Below are 19,768 nucleotides of genomic sequence, written 5' to 3'. Positions count from 1 at the left end.
TCTCTCTGCAAGCAACATGCCAAGACAAGAAGATTCTACTTCCAGTTTTATGTGACTCAGCAATGCCCCTTGATGCATTTCTCAAAATTGGCTATTAGGCCAATTCTGTGCTTCCTTGCCTGCTGCCTTGAGCAAAATTTTCCAGAAGAAAGCATCAGCCCCATTCTGGACTCTGAGACAGTGTTTTTTCTACCTTTGAAATTGTTGTCCTCCCCTTTTCTATGACATGCCAAAAAGAACCACTAAGTCAAGGGTCAACAGCTGACCCAGGGAAACTCCATCTGTCAACATGAGTTTCTGTTAGCCATGGTAATTTAAATTGGCTTTTAAAATAGCTAGAGATAGCCGGTGACAATTCCCTTTGTGGAGGGTTACTCTCTACTGGTAGAAAGATGTAAGGGAAGGGATGGACTGTGTTAGGACATGTAGTAGGCAAGGCAGGTGCATGGTGGAACTGAACTATGCCTGATCCTGAGCCTTCTACAGTGGCAGAAGTTAGAGAAACTAAGTTGCCCTTCTCTTGCTCTAATTCGTCTGAGAATGAACAACTGAGGGTCAGGGAGCCACAACTAGGTCGCAGTAGCCACCTCTTTCCTCTTTGTCAAAGTAGAGAATCTGTTCATGAATATTTTTTGTCTTCTGTTTTTTTGTTTTTGTTTTTAATATGTTCCATATGTTGGCGTAGCTTGTAGGCTTCAGTAGCAGTTCATCCGGATTTCAGAATTCAAGAGAAAGTGATAGTTTGCTTGAGTAATAATTCATTTTAGAAAATAGTGTTTTAATTTAATTTTTTCATTTTGTGTGTATTTACGAACTCCATGAGGTATTGATAAAATTATAGGTGCTAGCCAGGGATGCTAGAAATAAATTACCATTTTGCATTTCCTCACCCCAAATCTGAATAATCTTCTGGGAGATTAATTTATTTTTCTTTTCAACTGACATGGTTCCTACTTTTATATTTTAATTTAACAGGGTCTTGTAAAATAGTTGTAGCTGCTTATGGACTAAGGAGGCTTCCAGACAATCCACTTGCATTTTCACAACTCTGGATACTTATACAAGAGTCAGGTTTTGGTATGAAAAACAAGGAAACATGTTTATAATTCAGTATTCTGGTTCCACCATTCATATATTTTTATACACGATTATTAGACAAGATTGTTGGAACAATCATTGGGATTTGATTGTAACTGAGGTAATAATTACATCCAGTATATTATCTTGCAAGGCTTACATGTCATCTTGTAAATTCTGCCGTCTTAACAACACTGAGAGTGACCATTCCATTATAACTTATTTGGTATGTATTTGTGGAAGTTTATAGTGTCACTACCATGACACTTTGAAGTTAAAATGTACAGTGTCATTTAGTTCTACTCCTATATTCTGGCACTTTTAACTTTATCAATAAATTACTTTTGCGTTGAGACATATACTTTTCAAGTTCAGATCCATATATATATATATTTATATTTAACTTTAAGTCTTAAAAGCTTAGGTTTGTAATACCTGAAGTTCAGGATTAAACACCCTCAACTGTGTCCCTTTAAATGAAATATTTAAAATAGTTGATAGCATAGGTTATTTTGAGTAGCTGGGTATATCTCAGCTTTTATTATTCTTATTTTGTTGCTAAGCAATTTGCAAAAGTTCGGAATCAAGTTAGTAGTGCATGTGTGTGCTATATCCAAAAATGTGCCGTACAATTTCGCACTTTATGTTTGAGTAAATTTGAGATCTTTTTGTTTCTGGTATTCATTTGGGGTCAAAAATTAATTACCTACATGTTTGGATACTCATAATTTTACATTGTGACAGATTTTTCTACATTAAATCTCTTGTTATTAATAAATGCAACAGACTCTCCAGGTCAAAGCAATTAAATTCTGAGTCCTATGTTTATTTTTAGAGTTGCGCTTTGGGAATGGTGGTGTCCCTATTATGGAACAAGTTGTAAGTTCGCGGTCTGTGGCATTTGAATCTGAATCCAGTCTTGGCAACATGGAAAACCGTTCCCCTGGTAAGTCCATTTTCTTCCTTTTATATTGAGCAGAAATCTTGCTAACATATCCAATCTGTGTGTTTCTTAACCAAAAGATAGTTTTTGCACTATTTACTCAAGTTATCTCTAAGGAGGAGTACAATATGTTAACGTGTGGATTCACTTTTAAGACTGTAAAGATTATTTGTATTTAGGAGCCCCCTGTGATGGGTTCCCCCCATACCCCCTGCAGCTGGGGTACCACTGAGCCCCCCATACCCACCAGGCTGGGCTCCCTTTCACGCTGTGGTGCTGTGATAAGATGCCAAGCTCTCCAAGCTTGCTCTTTCACCAGCATACACACACCTAGCTGCAGAACTTACAGGCTGCTGTGATCAGTTCTGCATGTGGAGGCTCCAGCTAAGGAACTGCCCAACTACTCAAGAACCCACCTCCCTCTGGAGTGTAAACCCAAAATTATACCATCTTGCACTGCACAGTGATCTGTACAGTGTAAGTTCATGAAATTCGCCCCCTCCCTCAGTGTGAAAAGAAAATATACAACAGCTTTTTTTCCGCAAGGTATAACTCCCACACACTGACTGGTCTGTGATGAAGCAAAAGCAAATTTATTAACTTCAAAAGGTAGATTTTGAGTGATTATAAGGGATAGCAAACAGATCAAAGCGAGTTACCTGGCAAATAAACAAAAATACAATCTAAGCTTAATATACTAAAGAGATTGGATATGAGTAGCAAACTCTCACCGTAAATGTTGATTTAAGCTGGCTGCAGGCTCTTAAGGGGCAAGCTGCACTTGCTTGCAGCTTAAGAACCCCAGGTATTCCTTTCACAGGCTAGAAACTCCTCAAGCGTGGGTCCATCATTTCTTCCCAGTTCAGTCCTTGTTCCTCAGGTGTTTCAAGAGTCTCCTTTGGGCAAGGAGTCAGTGAAGAGCCACGATGATGTCACTCCCCTGCCTTAAATAGCTTTTATATATGGTGGGAACCTTTTGTCTCCAAGCTTGGTTCCGTCTTTCAGTGAAAAAACACTGGTATTCCAAGATGGAGTCCAGTACCATGTGATCTGGTCACGTGCCCCTGTAGTGTCATAACAGCCATGACCTGGAGGCTATTTTTACTGTCCTCAGGAAACCTTGGTCTCCCTGTTGAGAGATTAGCTTCTTCTAAGACCTGTTGTTCTTCTTAATGGTCCATTGACTTGAATGGGCCATTTCCAGCCAGCCATCTAGACTGACAGTCTTTTGCATAGTGGGCATTCCCCAGGTGTAAACACATTTGAAATAGATACATAGACAATATTCCTAACTTCAGATACCAAAATGAAACATGCATACAAATAGGATAATCATATTTAAATTATAACCTTTACAATGATAGCTCGCATAACCTATCTTGTATAAAATACATCATAGTTATGCTATAATCCTATCAAAATACTATCTCTATGAAGGATATGAGCTGCAGTGTCAAATCCCCATCAATGTGATGTTAACTGTACAAAACAGAGAGAGAGACATGGTCACTGCCCTAAGGGATTTATAATGCTAGTAGACAGACACATGTAAGTACATCCAAATTGTAATTCACTGGTTGATTGGAGAGAGATTTGGTCATAACAGGTAAGGTGTTTTGTTTTGTTTTTAAATGTTATTGACTTGTGACTTGCTTTTAATTGCTTACAAAATTGCCTTTCTCCTCATGTAATACTGCAGCAATTGTGATTGGCTGACAGGCTTGAACCTAACAACCTGCTGGTTCAGACAGAGGATGGTTAGCAGCTGGGCCTTTGAGTCGTCCTTGACTTCAGCTTAATCATCTTTTGTTCTGCCAGACTCTGGATTTGGGGATCTTCAGTGCATTTTACCAGATGATACTGTTTTCTTAGGCTTGCCCTAGATTCAGTGTGGATGGCAGTTGATTGGGTTAAAGCTAATTAGTTGTAAAAGTGATGTAATTTGATTTGGAAGATCAATTATCATTTATAGGTTTTGTTTTGTTTTGTTTGTTTAAGCTGTTGAGTTTTGCTGGTTGTTTTTTTTGTAGAGTTCCCAGAACATTAGTCTGGCATTTCAAAAAGAGAAAAGGTTGATGTTCTTTGGCAGAGAGCCACTAAAAGGAATGAGGCTATGTGAAGATAGGTGGGATGAAGAATTATCTGATCACTAGTTATTCATCTTTTATCTTTAGGTTAATGGTGTTGTAAGTCTCTGTTCTGTGATGTCTTTAATTCATTTCACATGCACAAAAAAGCTACATTGGAGCCGCTATCACATTCATGACTTTGGGTTTTTATCAAGGATTTGGCTCTAAGTTTTCTGCTGCCTTAAGACATATTAGTGTTTTTTTTATTATGGTAGCACCTAGAAGCCCTAACCAAGATGGAGGTCTGTTTTGCTAAGCACTGTACAAATGCATAGAAAGGAGGAGTTCCTGCTATGAAGAGCCTATCAAAGATAAGAAGGGATGATACTGCCATCAAATGATTCAATCTATTTTACCTTTTCTGATTCATTTTAAAGTGTAATTTAAAAGTCTCAAACACCTGATATATTTTTCTGACTTTATTGTTGAAAATAAAAACCACTGATTCAAATAAAAATAAAAACCTCTGTTTTAAAAGAAAAAATTATTAAAATATTATTGTAGTCTTTTGGAGTGGCTTTAAGGCATGGTGGTGCAGTATCCTCTTGGCATGTAGAAGACCTTTTGTGAAATCCTGACCCTATTGAAATCAGTGGGAGTTTTTTTTCCTTTACTTCAATGGGGCCAGGACGTCACACATTGTTTTTAAAAGATTTAGGTTATAAAATCTGAGAAATATAGGGCTGGTTTATTGAACAAGAAAATTGCTACATTATAAACATTGCTAGACTACCATGGATTAATAATAAATCGCTCCTTCCAGAAATGTACTCACATCCTTTAGCAAATGCTATTGTATGGGTTTGGGATAGAACTAGAGATAAGTTCTTTCCCCTCACCAGTGACACCCATTGCAAATATCCAGATTTTAACGCAAATCGCCAACCTGACAGATTGGAAGAGTCTTGTAACATACAGTTGGCCAGCTATTCGATAAAACAAACTTTTCTAAGTTATTTAGAGATCAAAACTAGCTTTAATTGGCCCACTCTCCCCAGGTAGCAGTACTTTAAAGTCAGAAGTTATGTTTCTCACTTTTCTAGAAAGCTTTCTGTAGAAAACAGGTTAACTTTAATAGATGTGATAGCATCTGGTCAATTAGGAAACTTCATAATTTATATTGATCTTTGCAGAGAACTTTCCTAAGGAAAAAAATTTCTGTATATGACACCGTGGGAAAAGGATCTTGGTAGACAAATTACCCCAGAGTAAAAGAGGTCCAGCAACCTCAGTCTGTAGCACAATAGAAGACAATTTAAATAAGACACATATACACACTAAGATGAAAGAAAAGATTGTATGCATATATCATAGAAATCTAGGACTGGAAGGGATCTTGAGAAGTCATCCAGTCCAGTGCCCTGCACTCAAGGCAGGACTAAGTAATAACTAGATCATTCCCCTGACTGGTGTTTGTCTAACCTGAACTTAAAAAAACCTTCAGTGACAGATTCAACAACCTCCCTAGGCAAATGTGGTGGTCATATCCAGTCACTAGAGAATATTGAGATGCAGTCCATAACTAAATACCATAGTTGGTGGATATTTATGATCCCGTGGTAATCCTCCTTGGGGGCTTCCTAGCAGAAATGACCACACAAGAAGAAATGAAGAATTAATTTCTTATCTGCTAGTTACTTGCTCGAATATTGGTAGCCTCTCACTGGAAAAAGAAAAATAGTCCAATCATAGAGAAATGGTTTAAAAATAAATATGGAAGGTTGTGGTTATGAAAAAGTTAACATACCCATTGCATGCCCAGGAAAATAGAGAGGACAGATAAATATTTGCTTACCTTTTATTCATTACTCAGAGTTCATTGACCTGCAAATAAACCAGCAAACCTGTCCAGTTTTTTTTTAATATTAACATTTGATAGACATGCTTGGTCTGTTAAATGTGTGTATAGTGATTTCTTTCAATTTAATAAAATCACTAGAAACAACAAATTATAGGTGTTGTGATGCTCACTCTGTAATATGGTAACACCTGTTAAATAGAAAGATCTGATGGTTATATTCCTGTATATTTCCCTAAACAAAAGCAAGCTTTTATAATGATTGTTTTTTTCCTGATATTTACATGGCACTGATTGGAAACTTGTTAAAACATCCTAAATAAATGGAGGGAGATGACAAGAGAGAGAAATGTAGGCTGGAAGGGATCTCGAGAAGCAATCAAGTCCAGCTCTCCTGCACTGAGGCAGGACCAAGTAAATCTAGATCATACCAGATAGTGGTTTGTTTAACCTGTTCTTTAAAAGCTCCAGTGACATGAATTCCACAGCCTCCAGTGATGTGAATTCTACAACCCCCTTTGGAAGCCTATTCTAGTGTTTAATTATCCATATACTTAAAAAATATTTTCCCAATATCTAATGTAAAACTTCCTTGCTTCAGATTAGTTTGGTCTTCACAAATCCATGCTGGCTATTTCTTATAACCCTATCATCTTCTAGGGAAATTATTTGTTTAATAATTTGTCCCAGTTTCTTTCCAGGTATTCAGTTTAGGCTGACAGCTCTATAATTCCCCAGGTCGTCTTTGTTCCCTTTTTAAAAGATAGGTACAGTGTTTGCTGTTTTCCAGTCTGCTGGGACTTCACCCATCCTCCATAAGTTCTTAGAGATAATTGCTAGCATTCAAGCTTGCTTCAGCTAGTTCCTTAAGTATTCTAGGATAAATTTCATCAGGCCCTTCCGACTTCAATATATCTAACTTATCTAAATAGTCTTTAACCTCTTCTTTCTCTATTTTGGCTTGTGTTATACCAGGCCAGCAAGAACTTGGAATATTATAAGCATCTAGGGCAGGGGTAGGCAACCTATGGCGGCACACGAGCTGATTTTCAGTGGCATTCACACTGCCGGGTCCTGGCCACCGGCCGGGGGGGCTCTGCATTTTAATTTAATTTTAAATGAAGCTTCTTAAACATTTTAAAAACCTTATTTACTTTACATACAACAATAGTTTAGTTATATATTATAGACTTCTAGAAAGAGACCTTCTAAAAATGTTAAAATGTATTACTGGCACACGAAACCTTAAATTAGAGTGAATAAATGAAGACTTGGCACACCACTTCTGAAAGGTTGCCGACCCCTGATCTAGGGAAAGAAGGGGATGCACTGCATGAGCAATTCCTAGCTTCTGGATTATGTTGACTTAGTGTTAGATGGGACAGTAAACTACCTCTGCTGTGAGGTGGAACTCTGGAGTGTAGTTGTCATGTGAACAGGAAGGGTGGCTTAATTTTCATTATGATCAAAACTTGAAGTGGGGAATTGCACATTGCTTAATTATATTGGCTGTGACTTTAGTGATCCCTGTCAATAGGACCTTTCAGAAAAAGTGTGTTCTTCGTTGTGTTCAGAGCTATTAAGTAGTCATCTAGCATACCACATTTAACGTGTATATATCTACTCTCACAAAGAAAACGTAATGACATTTTGAAAGATTTAAAAAAAAAAAGTGTCAGCTGTGATCCTAAATGAGGAACTATCAGTTTCATAATTTTACTTTTATTTTTAGCATCAGTTTTGGATGATAAAGGTGAGCAAAGCAATGAGGAGGAACAAAAAGCTATCAAGCCCACAAGTAAGGAGTTCAAGAAAACATGGGGATTTCGAAGGACTACAATTGCCAAACGAGAAGGGGCAGGAGATGTTGATGTGGACGCTAGTGAACAACAACCACAGCAGCAACAAAGCCTGTCCCTCCGGCGTAGCGGACGGCAACCCAAGCGTACTGAAAGAGTGGAAGAATTTCTTACAACAGTAAGACGTAGAGGTAGAAAGAATGTTCCTACTGCTCTTGAAGATTCAAGTGAACCAGCATCCTGTCCGGTTACAGATGTGGAAACTGCCTCTGAAGGCAGTGTGGAGAGTACTCCAGATATAAAACCTGGCACTCGGAAGAGTGAATCTAAAGACAGTAAGGATCAGCCAGTCTTGGAAAGCAGAGGTGCAAAAGATGATGATGATGATACCTCTGATAGTGATAGTGATGGATTGACGCTGAAAGAACTACAAAATCGTCTAAGAAACAAACGCATTGAACAAAAACCTGCAGAATTGACATTGAAAGAGATACAGAACCGCCTCAGGAAAAAACACCTAGAACAAAATCCTACAGAAACAGTTGATGTCCAGGCAGGAAATCAAGTTAAGACTGAGCTGCCTGTCAAACAAGAACCTGAGTCTACTGATAGCACTGAGACTGGAAATCAAGTAGTTGTGTCTGAGGAACATACTGAAGATCTTCAGGTTAAGAAGGAAATAAAACCTGACCTGGCAACAAAAGAGATCAAAGACGAAGAATCTGAAGAGTTCACAAAAAGCAAATCTGAGTCTGAGATTTATGACCCAAATACACTGTACTGTATCTGTCACCAGCCTCATAACAACAGGTGGGCTATATACATATGCAAAGTATTGTCTAAAAATACTGTACAAGTAATAGAGAATCCTCCACAGGAAATAAGTTTACTACCAAAGATTTCATTGCCAGGTGTCTATAATTTTTTTTTCTGTTGCAACTTCATGGGGATGTAATAGGATAAGCTAATAAATTAATAAGTTATACGAAGCACCTGGCTTCCTGACAAAATTACAAGAACTTCTTTTGTTTTTGAATTTTTCAGTATTTTATTTTTTAACCACTTGTTCTTTATTTTCAGGTTTATGATTTGTTGTGATAGGTGTGAGGAATGGTTTCATGGTGACTGTGTGGGGATTTCTGAGGCTCGTGGGCGACTGTTGGAAAGGAATGGGGAGGACTATATCTGCCCAAATTGCACCATTCTGCAGGGGCAGGATGAGACAGTTTCAGAAACAGATCAGCAAGAAACTAAATCAAGGCAAGTAAACGTGGATGGCACAGAGCTCACAAGTGTAGGAACAGTTGAACAAAAGTCCAGTGAGGATCAAGGAATCAAGGGTAGGATTGAAAAAGCTGCAAATCCAAGTGGGAAGAAAAAGCTGAAGATATTTCAACCTGTAAGTATTTTAGTTGTTGTCTCTTGTTCTGTTGAATGTGTTGAGGCATTAGCTTATCTATGGGCTGCAACATATTTTTATATAAAACAAAGCTACTAGATATTTGCTGTTTGTATTTTTCTGATTTGTAAGTGAAGATTTTGATCCAGAACTGAATGAGTGGAGTGTCACAATCATTAGGATATATATTTTTTTAATTTTTGAAGGACTGCAATTTACAAATCATACACATCAGGATAAGGAAAATACCCTAATAATGTGTATGCATCTGTTATTCTTTTATTTGGGTAATCAAGACACTGACTGAATTCCTGTTCTTTCATAAAGACGCTTAAAATTCTGAAATTGGCATGTCGTTATTTTAAAATTGCCTTTTTCTAATAACTATCAATTATTTTATTTTTCACTGCAGGGAGTTAGTATTAGCAAACTTGTGTGCCTTTACACCTTCAAGCTGTCCTGTGTACTTCGAGCCAATCTTTGACATTGTGTTTTGACCTTATTTCTTGTAGCTCTTCATACACGGAAAAGGGGAATTGATAGACTTTATTTTTTTAAAATGGCTCTGAAAATGTATTTAATTTAAAAAAAAAATCCTTTCAAATTGTTCCCAGTTTCTACATACAATTATTACAGGAACTTTGTTTATATTAGCTAGTCTGTGTGCCATTCTAAATGCAAGCAAAAAGCCTCTTAACTTGAATTTAAACTAGTTTAAACCTTTTAATGCCATAGTAATTGACCTTTCTGCTGCTGGTGCTATTTTAGTATTTGCAAGCACAAGCATCCTCCTTGACTGTCATCTATACTTTTTCTCTTTAGCAAGTTTTAAAAAAAAAAATCTTACATACTTGCTGACAGCACACTGCAATAATTTAATTTATGGGTTTGTGTGCATTTTAATGGTTGGACAGGAATACTATTTCCTATAAATGTTGGCTAACATCAGAGCTGTTATATTGAAGCCTGCCATTAGCACAATGCTTGTAGACTTTGGAGTGAAATTTTTTAATCATGGACATTTTCAGCAAAATACTTGTAAATGAAAAAAAAAAACTTTTTTCAGATATATTCTAACAACTTTAAAATTACAGTTATCGTCAATATATGTATGCAGATTTAATATAAAATACTAAAAAGTTTTTAATATGTCATTTCCCATATGTTGATATTTAATTTTGTTTTGGGAATAAAAATTGGCAAAGTGACAAGTCCAACCAAATTTCAGCTGTAATCAATTTTTGCCTTTATTTAGACAATTTTAGATGGAATTATTGTCATTTATAGTGTCTGAACATGCATGTATTCCAGACAAATAATAACAGACAAGATGGAATTGTTTAATGGGCCCAAGTTACCACATTCCAGGGCACCAGGAAGTTCTTCCATGATAATCGTCGCCTTCTCTGATCTCCTGCTCTAGTCCTTCAGTCTCTTTTCCAGTGTTTCTCCTGGTTGGGCCCATGTTCACATGGGTCTCATACATTTCTATGTTATAGATTACTAAATTTTTATCCAGTTTACTTTTTAACACACAAACCCTTTGAGTTTTAGGTAGGGCTGTCAATTAGTTGGAGTTAACGCCTGTGATTAACTGAAAGCAAAATGAATGTGTTAATGTTTTTTAACATGTTAATTGTAAACCTGTGGATGGGTTGGGAGGCATTGGTGGCGTGAGGGCTGAAGCTTCAGTCCACAGCGTCCTAGAGGAAAGGAGGGAGGTGCTGAAACCCAGAGCTCCAAGCCCTGACCCTATATTTGAAAATATAGAAACCCCAAAAATATTTAAATAAATGGTATTCTGATGATGTTTAACCTGAGATTAAAACTGCAATAATTGCTATTTTTTTTAATCTCAAGATTAATCGCGATTAATTTTTTTAATTGCTTGACCTCCCTAGTTTTAGGTAACCCATACATTGTGCATGCACAGGCTTCAGTTACCCAACTTCTGCATTTTTTTCTGCTGATTTTTCAGTTACAATGTCGTGGTGGTTTTTTGTCACTCTGACCTGTGTCTTACCAGAAAAAGGGCTTCTTGTTGTCTATTTTCAGTCCCAAACTTCCTGTGCGACATGTTAATTTGGTTCTGTCAGCAATAACATCACTTTAAACAGATTAGCAAGTCTGCGTAAAAGAAGAATTGGCAAAACCACAAGTATGGCAACAGGACCTTGGCCTAAGTGTTACCTCATTTGTATTCATTCATTATCCTTAGCTATATTTTTAATGATTTGTAATTATCACAGCTCATAATCTTACCATTAACAATTCTTCATTTTATATTTCAGTGTTATAAATCAGTATATATGTGTTATCCTGTGCTGTCCTTTTAATCTATTGGAAAAGTTGGGGGGAGTTATGGAAAACATCATGATTCTTTAATGTTGACATTTCGTATCTTCTATAAACTTGTTTTTTTTTATTCAAAGTCCAGTTTTGTTTGTGAACCATGGCAAAGAAAATTCAGTAGAATTTTTCCTGCGAATACATTTTGAGGGGTGCCTCGGTTTTAGGACAGTGATATTTAATTGCTTTTAATGGTAACGCCACCGTTTTGTAAAATTTAGAAATAGTTTCACAGATAATTTTAGTGTAAATAGTGAACATAAGAATGGCCATACTGGGTCAGACCAAAAGTCCATCTAGCACAGTGTCCTGTCTTCCGACTGTGGCCAATGCCAGGTGCCCAAGAGGGAATGAACAAGTAATCATCAAGTGATCCATTCCCCATCACTCATTCCCAGCTTCTGGCAAACAGAGGTTAATGGGTGAAATCTTGGCTCTATTGAAGTAAATGGGAGTTTTGCCATTCACTTCAGTGGGGCCAGGATTTCACCCACCCACTAACTTTTATATACTATTAAATTCTGGTTCTACACTTTTCCCAAACAGTCTTTCAGTTAGTCTTTACTCTAAAGGTTGAGTATGCAAAAGTTACACCTTCTTACTCAACAGACCTGATCCTCGTGTGCATTCAGTGTCAGATGTGTTAATTTTTGTGTCAAAATAAACCCTGTGTAATAAGTTGCACAGGCTTCAGTGTGGGCATGATTTGAAAACAGTGGGGTTGTACAAAGTCTAATTTGTCATGTAAAGCTTTTAGTACTGTTGATGATGAGTGAAGAGGAACAACTCCAATTTGACTTGAGCGAAGGTATAGTTTATAAAAGAAGCATGTAGGGGGGGATTTAATTGTACACTGAACATACTTGATACAGAAATAATTGTAGGAAATAAACTTGGAGCCTCTCAATCACTTCTTATCACTCCTCAGAGTAGAATCCTACTTTAAGGTTGAATTTTCAGGAACACTGAAAAGATGTCAACAAGATGGTCATTACCATTTAAGAAGAGTAACATTATGTCAGTAGCATTTTTTCATGCATTGTATTTTGAGCTGTATTCTACAGATTGTTTATTTTAAATAATTCAAATTCTTGTAACAAACATTGCAGCTAATTAATACTCTTATCAAAATGCCATGGCATTCAGGAAAGCTTGGTGCTTACACTCTGGTCCTATATCATTGAAAAAATGGATTTTTCACCACTGACTTCAGTGGTGCAGGATTGGGCCTTTAATAGTTATTAGTGACACACTACAACTGGACTTGTTAGATATTTAAAATGTAAGATGCCTCCTAGGGAGCACTTGTGTATTAATTCTTGTAATATTTTTCTCTTGCTGTATGTGAATATAATCAGATATGAACATGGGCATTTGTAGAGAATCATCCTGAAGAACAAGGCTGAGGGGAGATATGATTGCTTTCTATAAATATATCAGAGGAATAAATATCAGGGAGAGAGAGGAATTATTTAAGCTCAGTACCAATGTGGACACAAGAACAAATGAATATAAACTGGCTATCAGGAAGTTTAGACTTGAAATTAGATGAAAGTTTCCAACTACCAGAGGAATGAAGTTCTGGAACAGCCTTCCAAGGGGAGTAGTGGGGGCAAAAGACATATCTGGCTTCAAGACTAAGCAATGTTAAAAAATCAAAAAAAAAAAAGAAGCTCCGCATGGACCATGCGTGATGATCGCTGTAAGGGGGCAGCAAAATGTTCTATCAGCGCGCCCGTTACAGAAGATGAAATTCAAAATCATTTTAAAAACATTTATGGATTGGTAGATGGTACAGTATGGCTGATAACCATCTCTGCTGTCATGCAAACAACAGTCACAAAAGGCAAAACAGGCTCCATGATTGCCATGCTATGGCATCTGCCAGGCAATCCCAGGAAAACTTGATAAGTTTATAGAGGGGATGGTATAATGGGATAGCCTAATTTTGTCAAATAAATTGTCTTTGACTACTAGCGGTAAATATGCCCGATGGCTTGTGATAGGATATTAGATGGGATGGGATCTGAGTTACTACAGAGAATTCTTTCCTGGATGTCTGGCTGGTGAGTCTTGCCCACATGCTTAGGGTTTAGCTGATGGCCATATTTGGGATCGGGAAGGAATTTTCCTCCAGGGCAGATTGGCAGAAACCCTGGGGGGTTTTCACCTTCCTCTGCAGCGTGTGGCATGGGTCACTTGCTGGAAGTTTCTCTGCACCTTGAAGTCTTTAAACCATAATTTGAGGACTTCAGTGGCTCAGACACAGGTTTGATACAGGAGTGTGTGGGTGAGATTCTGTAGCCTGCATTGTGCAGGAGGTCAGACTAGATGATCATAATGGTCCCTTCTGTCCTTAAAGTCTATGATTCTATGAATATTTATTTCTACAAAATAAATTTAATGGTATTTGGATTTTAGATAAGCACTACTTGTGTCTCAGTCAATCTTAATTGAAAAATTAATTGAAATTGGTCTGTGTAGCAACACTGTCATGTGGATTGAAAATTGGCTAAAATACTGTAAACAAATATTAACTATAAACTACAGTATATTGAGTTGGGGAGAGCTGTCTAATGGAGTATTGCAATATTGGGTATTAGGCCTGTTCTTATTTAACATCTTCACTAATGATCAGTAAGCCGGAGCAACCAGTGAGGACTGAGATATACAAGGAAGGGCTGTAGAGAGATGAGGAACTAGGACAGAAAATGACAAAATATGACTCAGTTGGAGAACATACAAGTTAATGCAAGAGTTTGTAACATGATAGGGCAGTGAAAAAGGCCAGTGCAATTTTGGATTGCATGTGCAGAGCTAATAGTTTCTCTCTCTTTCTTTCCCTCCTTCACTTTGTTGTCACTGTGTGTAGAATCTTACATTGTGTGGGTGGTCACCACATTACCCAAAACATTTTGACAAACTGAGGAGAGGCAAGAAGAAACCAATAGAAATTAATAGTACACCTCTGCCCTGATATAACGCTGTCTTCGGGAGCCAAAAAATCTTACCATGTTATAGGTGAAACCGCATTATATTGAACTTGCTTTAATCTGCTGGAGTGCGCAGCTCTGCCCCCCCCCCCCCCCGGGAGCACTGCTTTACCGCGTTATATCCGAATTTGTGTTATATCGGGTCACGTTGTATCGGGGTAGAGGTGTATAGTGTGTCAGCTCAGGGCAGCTGCACTGGTATTTCCCCTCTGGCCCAGCAAGGGCATCCATCTCAGGCTTCCAGCTCCCTACCTGTTATCTCTCTTGAGTGGTGACATGTGTCCCACTCCCTTCTGACTCCAGTGTATTTCCAGGCGCACAGTCCCCTGACTATACTGTGATATCCCAGCAAAAGACTCTGCCTAAGCAGGCCTGCTTACTTTTCTTCAGAGACTAATAACCAAATAATTGTCCACAGTTATAAGGCAACACACAGCACTTCCTATGCATGCCTATTTTATTCTTAAGGTTAAAGGCACACAGAGAAAACCTTAAAAACAACAAATGAACCTATGGAGCTTACCTCAGAGATCTCCCCAGCCCATATGTGGTCTCTGGCAGGAATAGTCCTTCAAAACCCCACTCAAGGGGTTTCCTTATGGTTTCAAATTCATCACAGCTTCAGCTCAGAACAAGCATACAGTCTTATGGGACTTCAGTAGGCCCAGTCCTTTGGGGCCCTCTGTGGACCAGGATCCTGTCTGTTTGCTGGATCAAGAAGAAGGCCCTGAGCCTGTTTAAACCCAGTCTGTTTAACAGACAGAGAGAGGATTTTTGGATAGTCACTGGAGAGTCCATTTTGGACTAGTTTATGCAAAACCTATCTAGGGGATGGCTTCAAAAGGACTGATAACCAGAGGAATTATATTAGCATCTCCATCCCCTTAAAGGAGTTGCATACAATTTCATAACAACACATACACAATTGCATTTTTAATATAATGGATCCCAAAGATATTAAACCTAATTTAACAAAGTTTAATGTAATTCAGTAAAGTTTATATTATTTCCATAAGGTTTGTCCAGGATATTTCCATTTTGTCTCATCATTTCTCATCTTTAGATATAGGAATGCTTTGCAAAAATAGATAATTGATGTTATCCTAATTTTACAAATGGGAAAACAGAGGAAGGAAAACTTAAATTCCTTTCCTTATACCTCACAATGATCAAATATTTGTAGGCTTTTAAGGTTGTTACCTGATCTATCATATTGCGGAGGCATCTGTTGTTAGTATATGTTAACACTGAGGAGGAAGAGGATTTATTTACATGTAAAACACTATGATGAAACTAAGAGAAAATTTAGACTGAGTATTGGGAAATTTCTATCCTGACAGTGGGAAGTAAGTATTAGGCTGTGGTGGAGTTTCCCTAGGGAAGTGGGAGTAGTCCTGTCACTTGGGACTTTTAAACGAGACTGGATAAAACTATAGAAAAATGTGCTGCAGAAAACAATTCTGCATTATCAGGGAGACAGCCTGGTTAATGCAGTAGGTCTTTTCCATTTTAGATATCAATAACTCCAGGAGAAATAGGTGTTAAAGCCTGTGGTACTTTTCTGTTTTAATAAATATAAATGAAATGGACCTTCTTATGGCTTATTTGTATTTTAATGATTTTATAAATATTTTGGTTTTGTGGTGAATTTGCAAGCATGAACTCCCAAGGCCAGCAGAGTGGGACATGGGATAGTGTCAGAAGTTCACTCTGGAATCCGATATTGATTGAAAAATCGTGTTATGCTTTTAAGACGCACTAGTTAAATTCTGTTACATAAATCCTCATCACCAGTTATACAGTTTTTTAGTTAAAAAATGGAACTTGTTGTGCTTCAATCTTTAGGTAATGGAAGCTCCTGGTGCATCAAAATGCATTGGTCCTGGCTGTTCTAATGTGGCTCAGCCGGATTCTGTGTACTGCAGTAACGACTGCATTCTCAAACATGCTGCAGCCACCATGAAATTTCTCAGTGCAGGAAAAGAACCAAAGCCAAAAGAGAAGATCAAATCAAAATCTGAGAGATCCACAATTCTAAAATCTCAACTGCAGGTAAGCTCATGTTCCTGAATAAAAAATTCCTGAAGCACCAATGGCTTGTTGCTGTACAGTTTTCAGACAGAAATATATTTAGTTTGCAAGATTTAACATTAGAGATTCACTCTTTTGTTTGTTTTGCCATTTTCATGACCTAAAACTATATTAAAGAATAAGATAATTCAGTTAAATCTTAATGATAAAAAAAGAAAACAGGAAAAGGTTGTTAAAATACAATGTAGCCTCCTTTGCATAGGTGCTGTTAAATTATCTACACTTCAGTACAGCTTTTCTGAAATAATTTCCCCAGTATTGAATATTTTAAAGCTAGTTCATACGTTAAAATTATTAGTATTATCCTGGATTAAACGTTTTTAGGTTTATTTTTTAATGGGGAGACAGGCTATGCAAGGGGATTTGTGTCACATGTAAGGAAATAAAAGAGAATTTCTTAAAAGCCTTTTAAAATACATATTACTTAGCTCTCTTAAACCACGTTAACATGGCAAGTACAGCTGGATGTGCAGGTTTGCGTATATTTGATGATAAATACAACTGTGTTCAGTTTGCTGGCGGGGTCAGCTTGTGAATAGAGACTCAACACACTCTCCTGCTAGGCTAATGCATTTCTCCTAGCTTTATAGACTTTTTGTATTTTGTATTGTAACTATGTAATCTGAAATGCATTTGTAATTATTCACTATATACGAAGACATATTTTGTCACTAAATACATGCAACATGATAACTCTTTCTGTCATTACTATTATTAGTAATTACGGTTCTACTAATTACACAGGCAGGTACTAAGCCTTTGTCCACCCAGAAGAAACCAACTCCTGAGAAAAAAGAGATTAACATGAAGAAAAGTATGGTGACAGCACCTAAAACTGAAGCAAACACCCAACCAGTTGCTAAAGAGCCAGCATCAGAAAACAGCACACCATCCTGGGCAAGCGATCATAATTACAATGCAGTAAAGCCAGAAAAGACTGCTGCCATTTCATCTTCACTGTTATTCAAATGTATGTATCGCATAGGGATATTCCTGAGTAATCATTTACATTTTATTTGAATACCCATCCATTCTTGGCTCTGTAAGATTAGGAAATTTGGTATCTTTTTCTTAATATGACACACAAATTTTCTCTCCACCTTCAAAGATTCTCACACACTTGTATCAGGGAAATTTTATAAGGTTCATTTATAATTTTGATATCAAAGTGTATGCAACTGGTTTCTGAATGTAAACTTGCTGAGTAAGTTACCCAGTGTTTTCCAAAGGCAATAACCATTTCTGTTCTCAGAGGAGGTGAGTATCTATATATACATCTTAAATTCAAAATACTGTAAGTTACACGAGGTGCCCGTTATCAACAATTCACTGTACTAACTTAAATTTTATTATCATACATCTAGCCTTGGCACTTTGCTTCTCAAGTTTTGCATTTGCATTGCTAGTGCCAAGACGGGATTTTTCAACAGGGTTTGTTACAGACCTTTTATATTTTATATTTTTAACTGTCAACTATATTCAAATTCTCCGTCTTAGTCCTGCCATGAATGCAGGGGACTGAACGAGGTGACTTCTCGAGGTCCCTTCCAGATCTATGAGTCTATGATTCCTGATGTTTTGTTTTATTTACTTTAAATATTTTAAGGATCATCTTTTACTTAAGTGAGGAAGGGGCCTTTATTTCCTTGTTATCTCTGTATTGTTCATATTTCACACATTATCCACACACAAGGAAACATCTAAAGGGAAATTAGGCAGAGATTTTGCCTTACATATTATAATTTTGCAGGTACTGAATAGCATCCATAACCTCTTGTTAGCTCATATAAAGGTAAGTAAATACTGATTTGTAATGTGAAATAGATTTTGTACTTTATCACATTTTTGATTGACTCCAGTGAAATAGTGTTATAATGTAATAGCATTTTAAGTGAAATCATATGATTCACATTTCAAAACACATGATAAATAGATGTCTAGTGACTGATATTTTCTCAATTTGAAATTTAATGAATGCAAATGTTACTTTTTCTCCCAGCTTTTATTAGCCACCTTTTATCGGGGTTTAATTTTTATTTTCAGAAGTAGACCTGGTTATTAAACACATGAATTATATATTAACTTGACAAATACACATTTAAAATAAGTGAATACTTTTCATTTTGAAATTCATCTTGAGACCTAGATTGTTCAGGTGAAAGAACTTTTGAACATAAAGGAAACACAAGTATTTCCCCAGAAAAATTACTTTATTATTATGCACAACTTTTTAGACTTTCTCAGGAATACTGTAGTATATTGCATTTAAATGTAAACTTCCTGCTCTATTTTACTGCACTTCTTTTAGAAATGCAGCCTTAGTACATGGTATTTATAGTGTTCTGGAGATTACTTTTTTCTCCTACTTGATTTTAAATTAATAGTTTTTGATACTTTATATCCCATAACAACTACAGCGTTGCATTTTAAATTACCATTGTAGGTTTAAAAAAGCAGGGTTTTTTTCTGCCTAAAAAGGGGCCCGTTATGAACTCTTGTCTACACTCAAAAATCTGCTTTAACGGTAATACAAATAATAATAATATACTACTATAATTGTATGTGGTACAACCTGGTTAATATAGATGCAGTTACACCAGTATAAATTTGCTTGTATCAGTATAGCTTATTTCTGTAAGGGAAAATGCTGTATTGGCATAAGGTACCTTTATTGAGATATAACTGCATCCAGACTAGGGGTTACACCGATTTAACTGTTTTGACAGAATAGCACACCCCTAACTGAAAATTAAATCCGTACAAAATGTGTGTGTAGACCAGGCCTTATTAATGAATACAAGACAATTCAGTATATACCAGATGAAGGGTTCTCTAATCAGCCAATAGGGATGGAATTTTAGATTGCTCTAATTAAGGTAAGTTCTACAAATGTCTTGGATTCTGTTTGTACCATTACTAAACTACCAAATATAATTTTTTTTTCTGTGGAAAAGATTCTTTCATTTTTGGTTGATAAATCTGGTAGAATAATTTGTGATTGAAGTGATCCATAGTGTCTCCTAAGAAACATCAATCACAGCCTCTTTGTTTAGGGAACTTCTACAAATGGTTAAAATGTAAAAGTAAGGTAGTGTGTGCTTTATTCTGTTCAGTGTACATAGTTATATATATATTTACATTGTACTGAACTGAAATGGAAATTCTCCTAAGTAGGTGCCCTCTACCCTCA

At 36.8% G+C, this 19,768-nt stretch overlaps 1 protein-coding gene across 11 annotated transcripts in view; it reads left to right on the top strand.

The window, feature by feature from the left end:
- The window catches only part of DIDO1 (death inducer-obliterator 1), a 95,372-nt gene that overhangs the window by 33,613 nt on the left and 41,991 nt on the right, over positions 1-19,768 (top strand). For all 11 annotated transcript variants that reach the window (XM_039497692.1, XM_039497690.1, XM_039497689.1 and 8 more), the window contains 5 exons: positions 1,913-2,023; positions 7,680-8,556; positions 8,827-9,145; positions 16,333-16,539; positions 17,323-17,548. In XM_039497692.1, coding sequence (XP_039353626.1) covers positions 1,913-2,023; positions 7,680-8,556; positions 8,827-9,145; positions 16,333-16,539; positions 17,323-17,548 — 1,740 coding nt within the window. The remainder of the gene's footprint in view (positions 1-1,912; positions 2,024-7,679; positions 8,557-8,826; positions 9,146-16,332; positions 16,540-17,322; positions 17,549-19,768) is intronic.

This window comes from Mauremys reevesii, linkage group 13 (assembly GCF_016161935.1).
Source record: "Mauremys reevesii isolate NIE-2019 linkage group 13, ASM1616193v1, whole genome shotgun sequence".
Taxonomy (NCBI): Eukaryota; Metazoa; Chordata; order Testudines; family Geoemydidae; genus Mauremys; species Mauremys reevesii.
The sequence above is the reverse complement of the archived record's forward strand: the minus strand, read 5'-3'. Positions and strand labels throughout refer to the sequence as shown.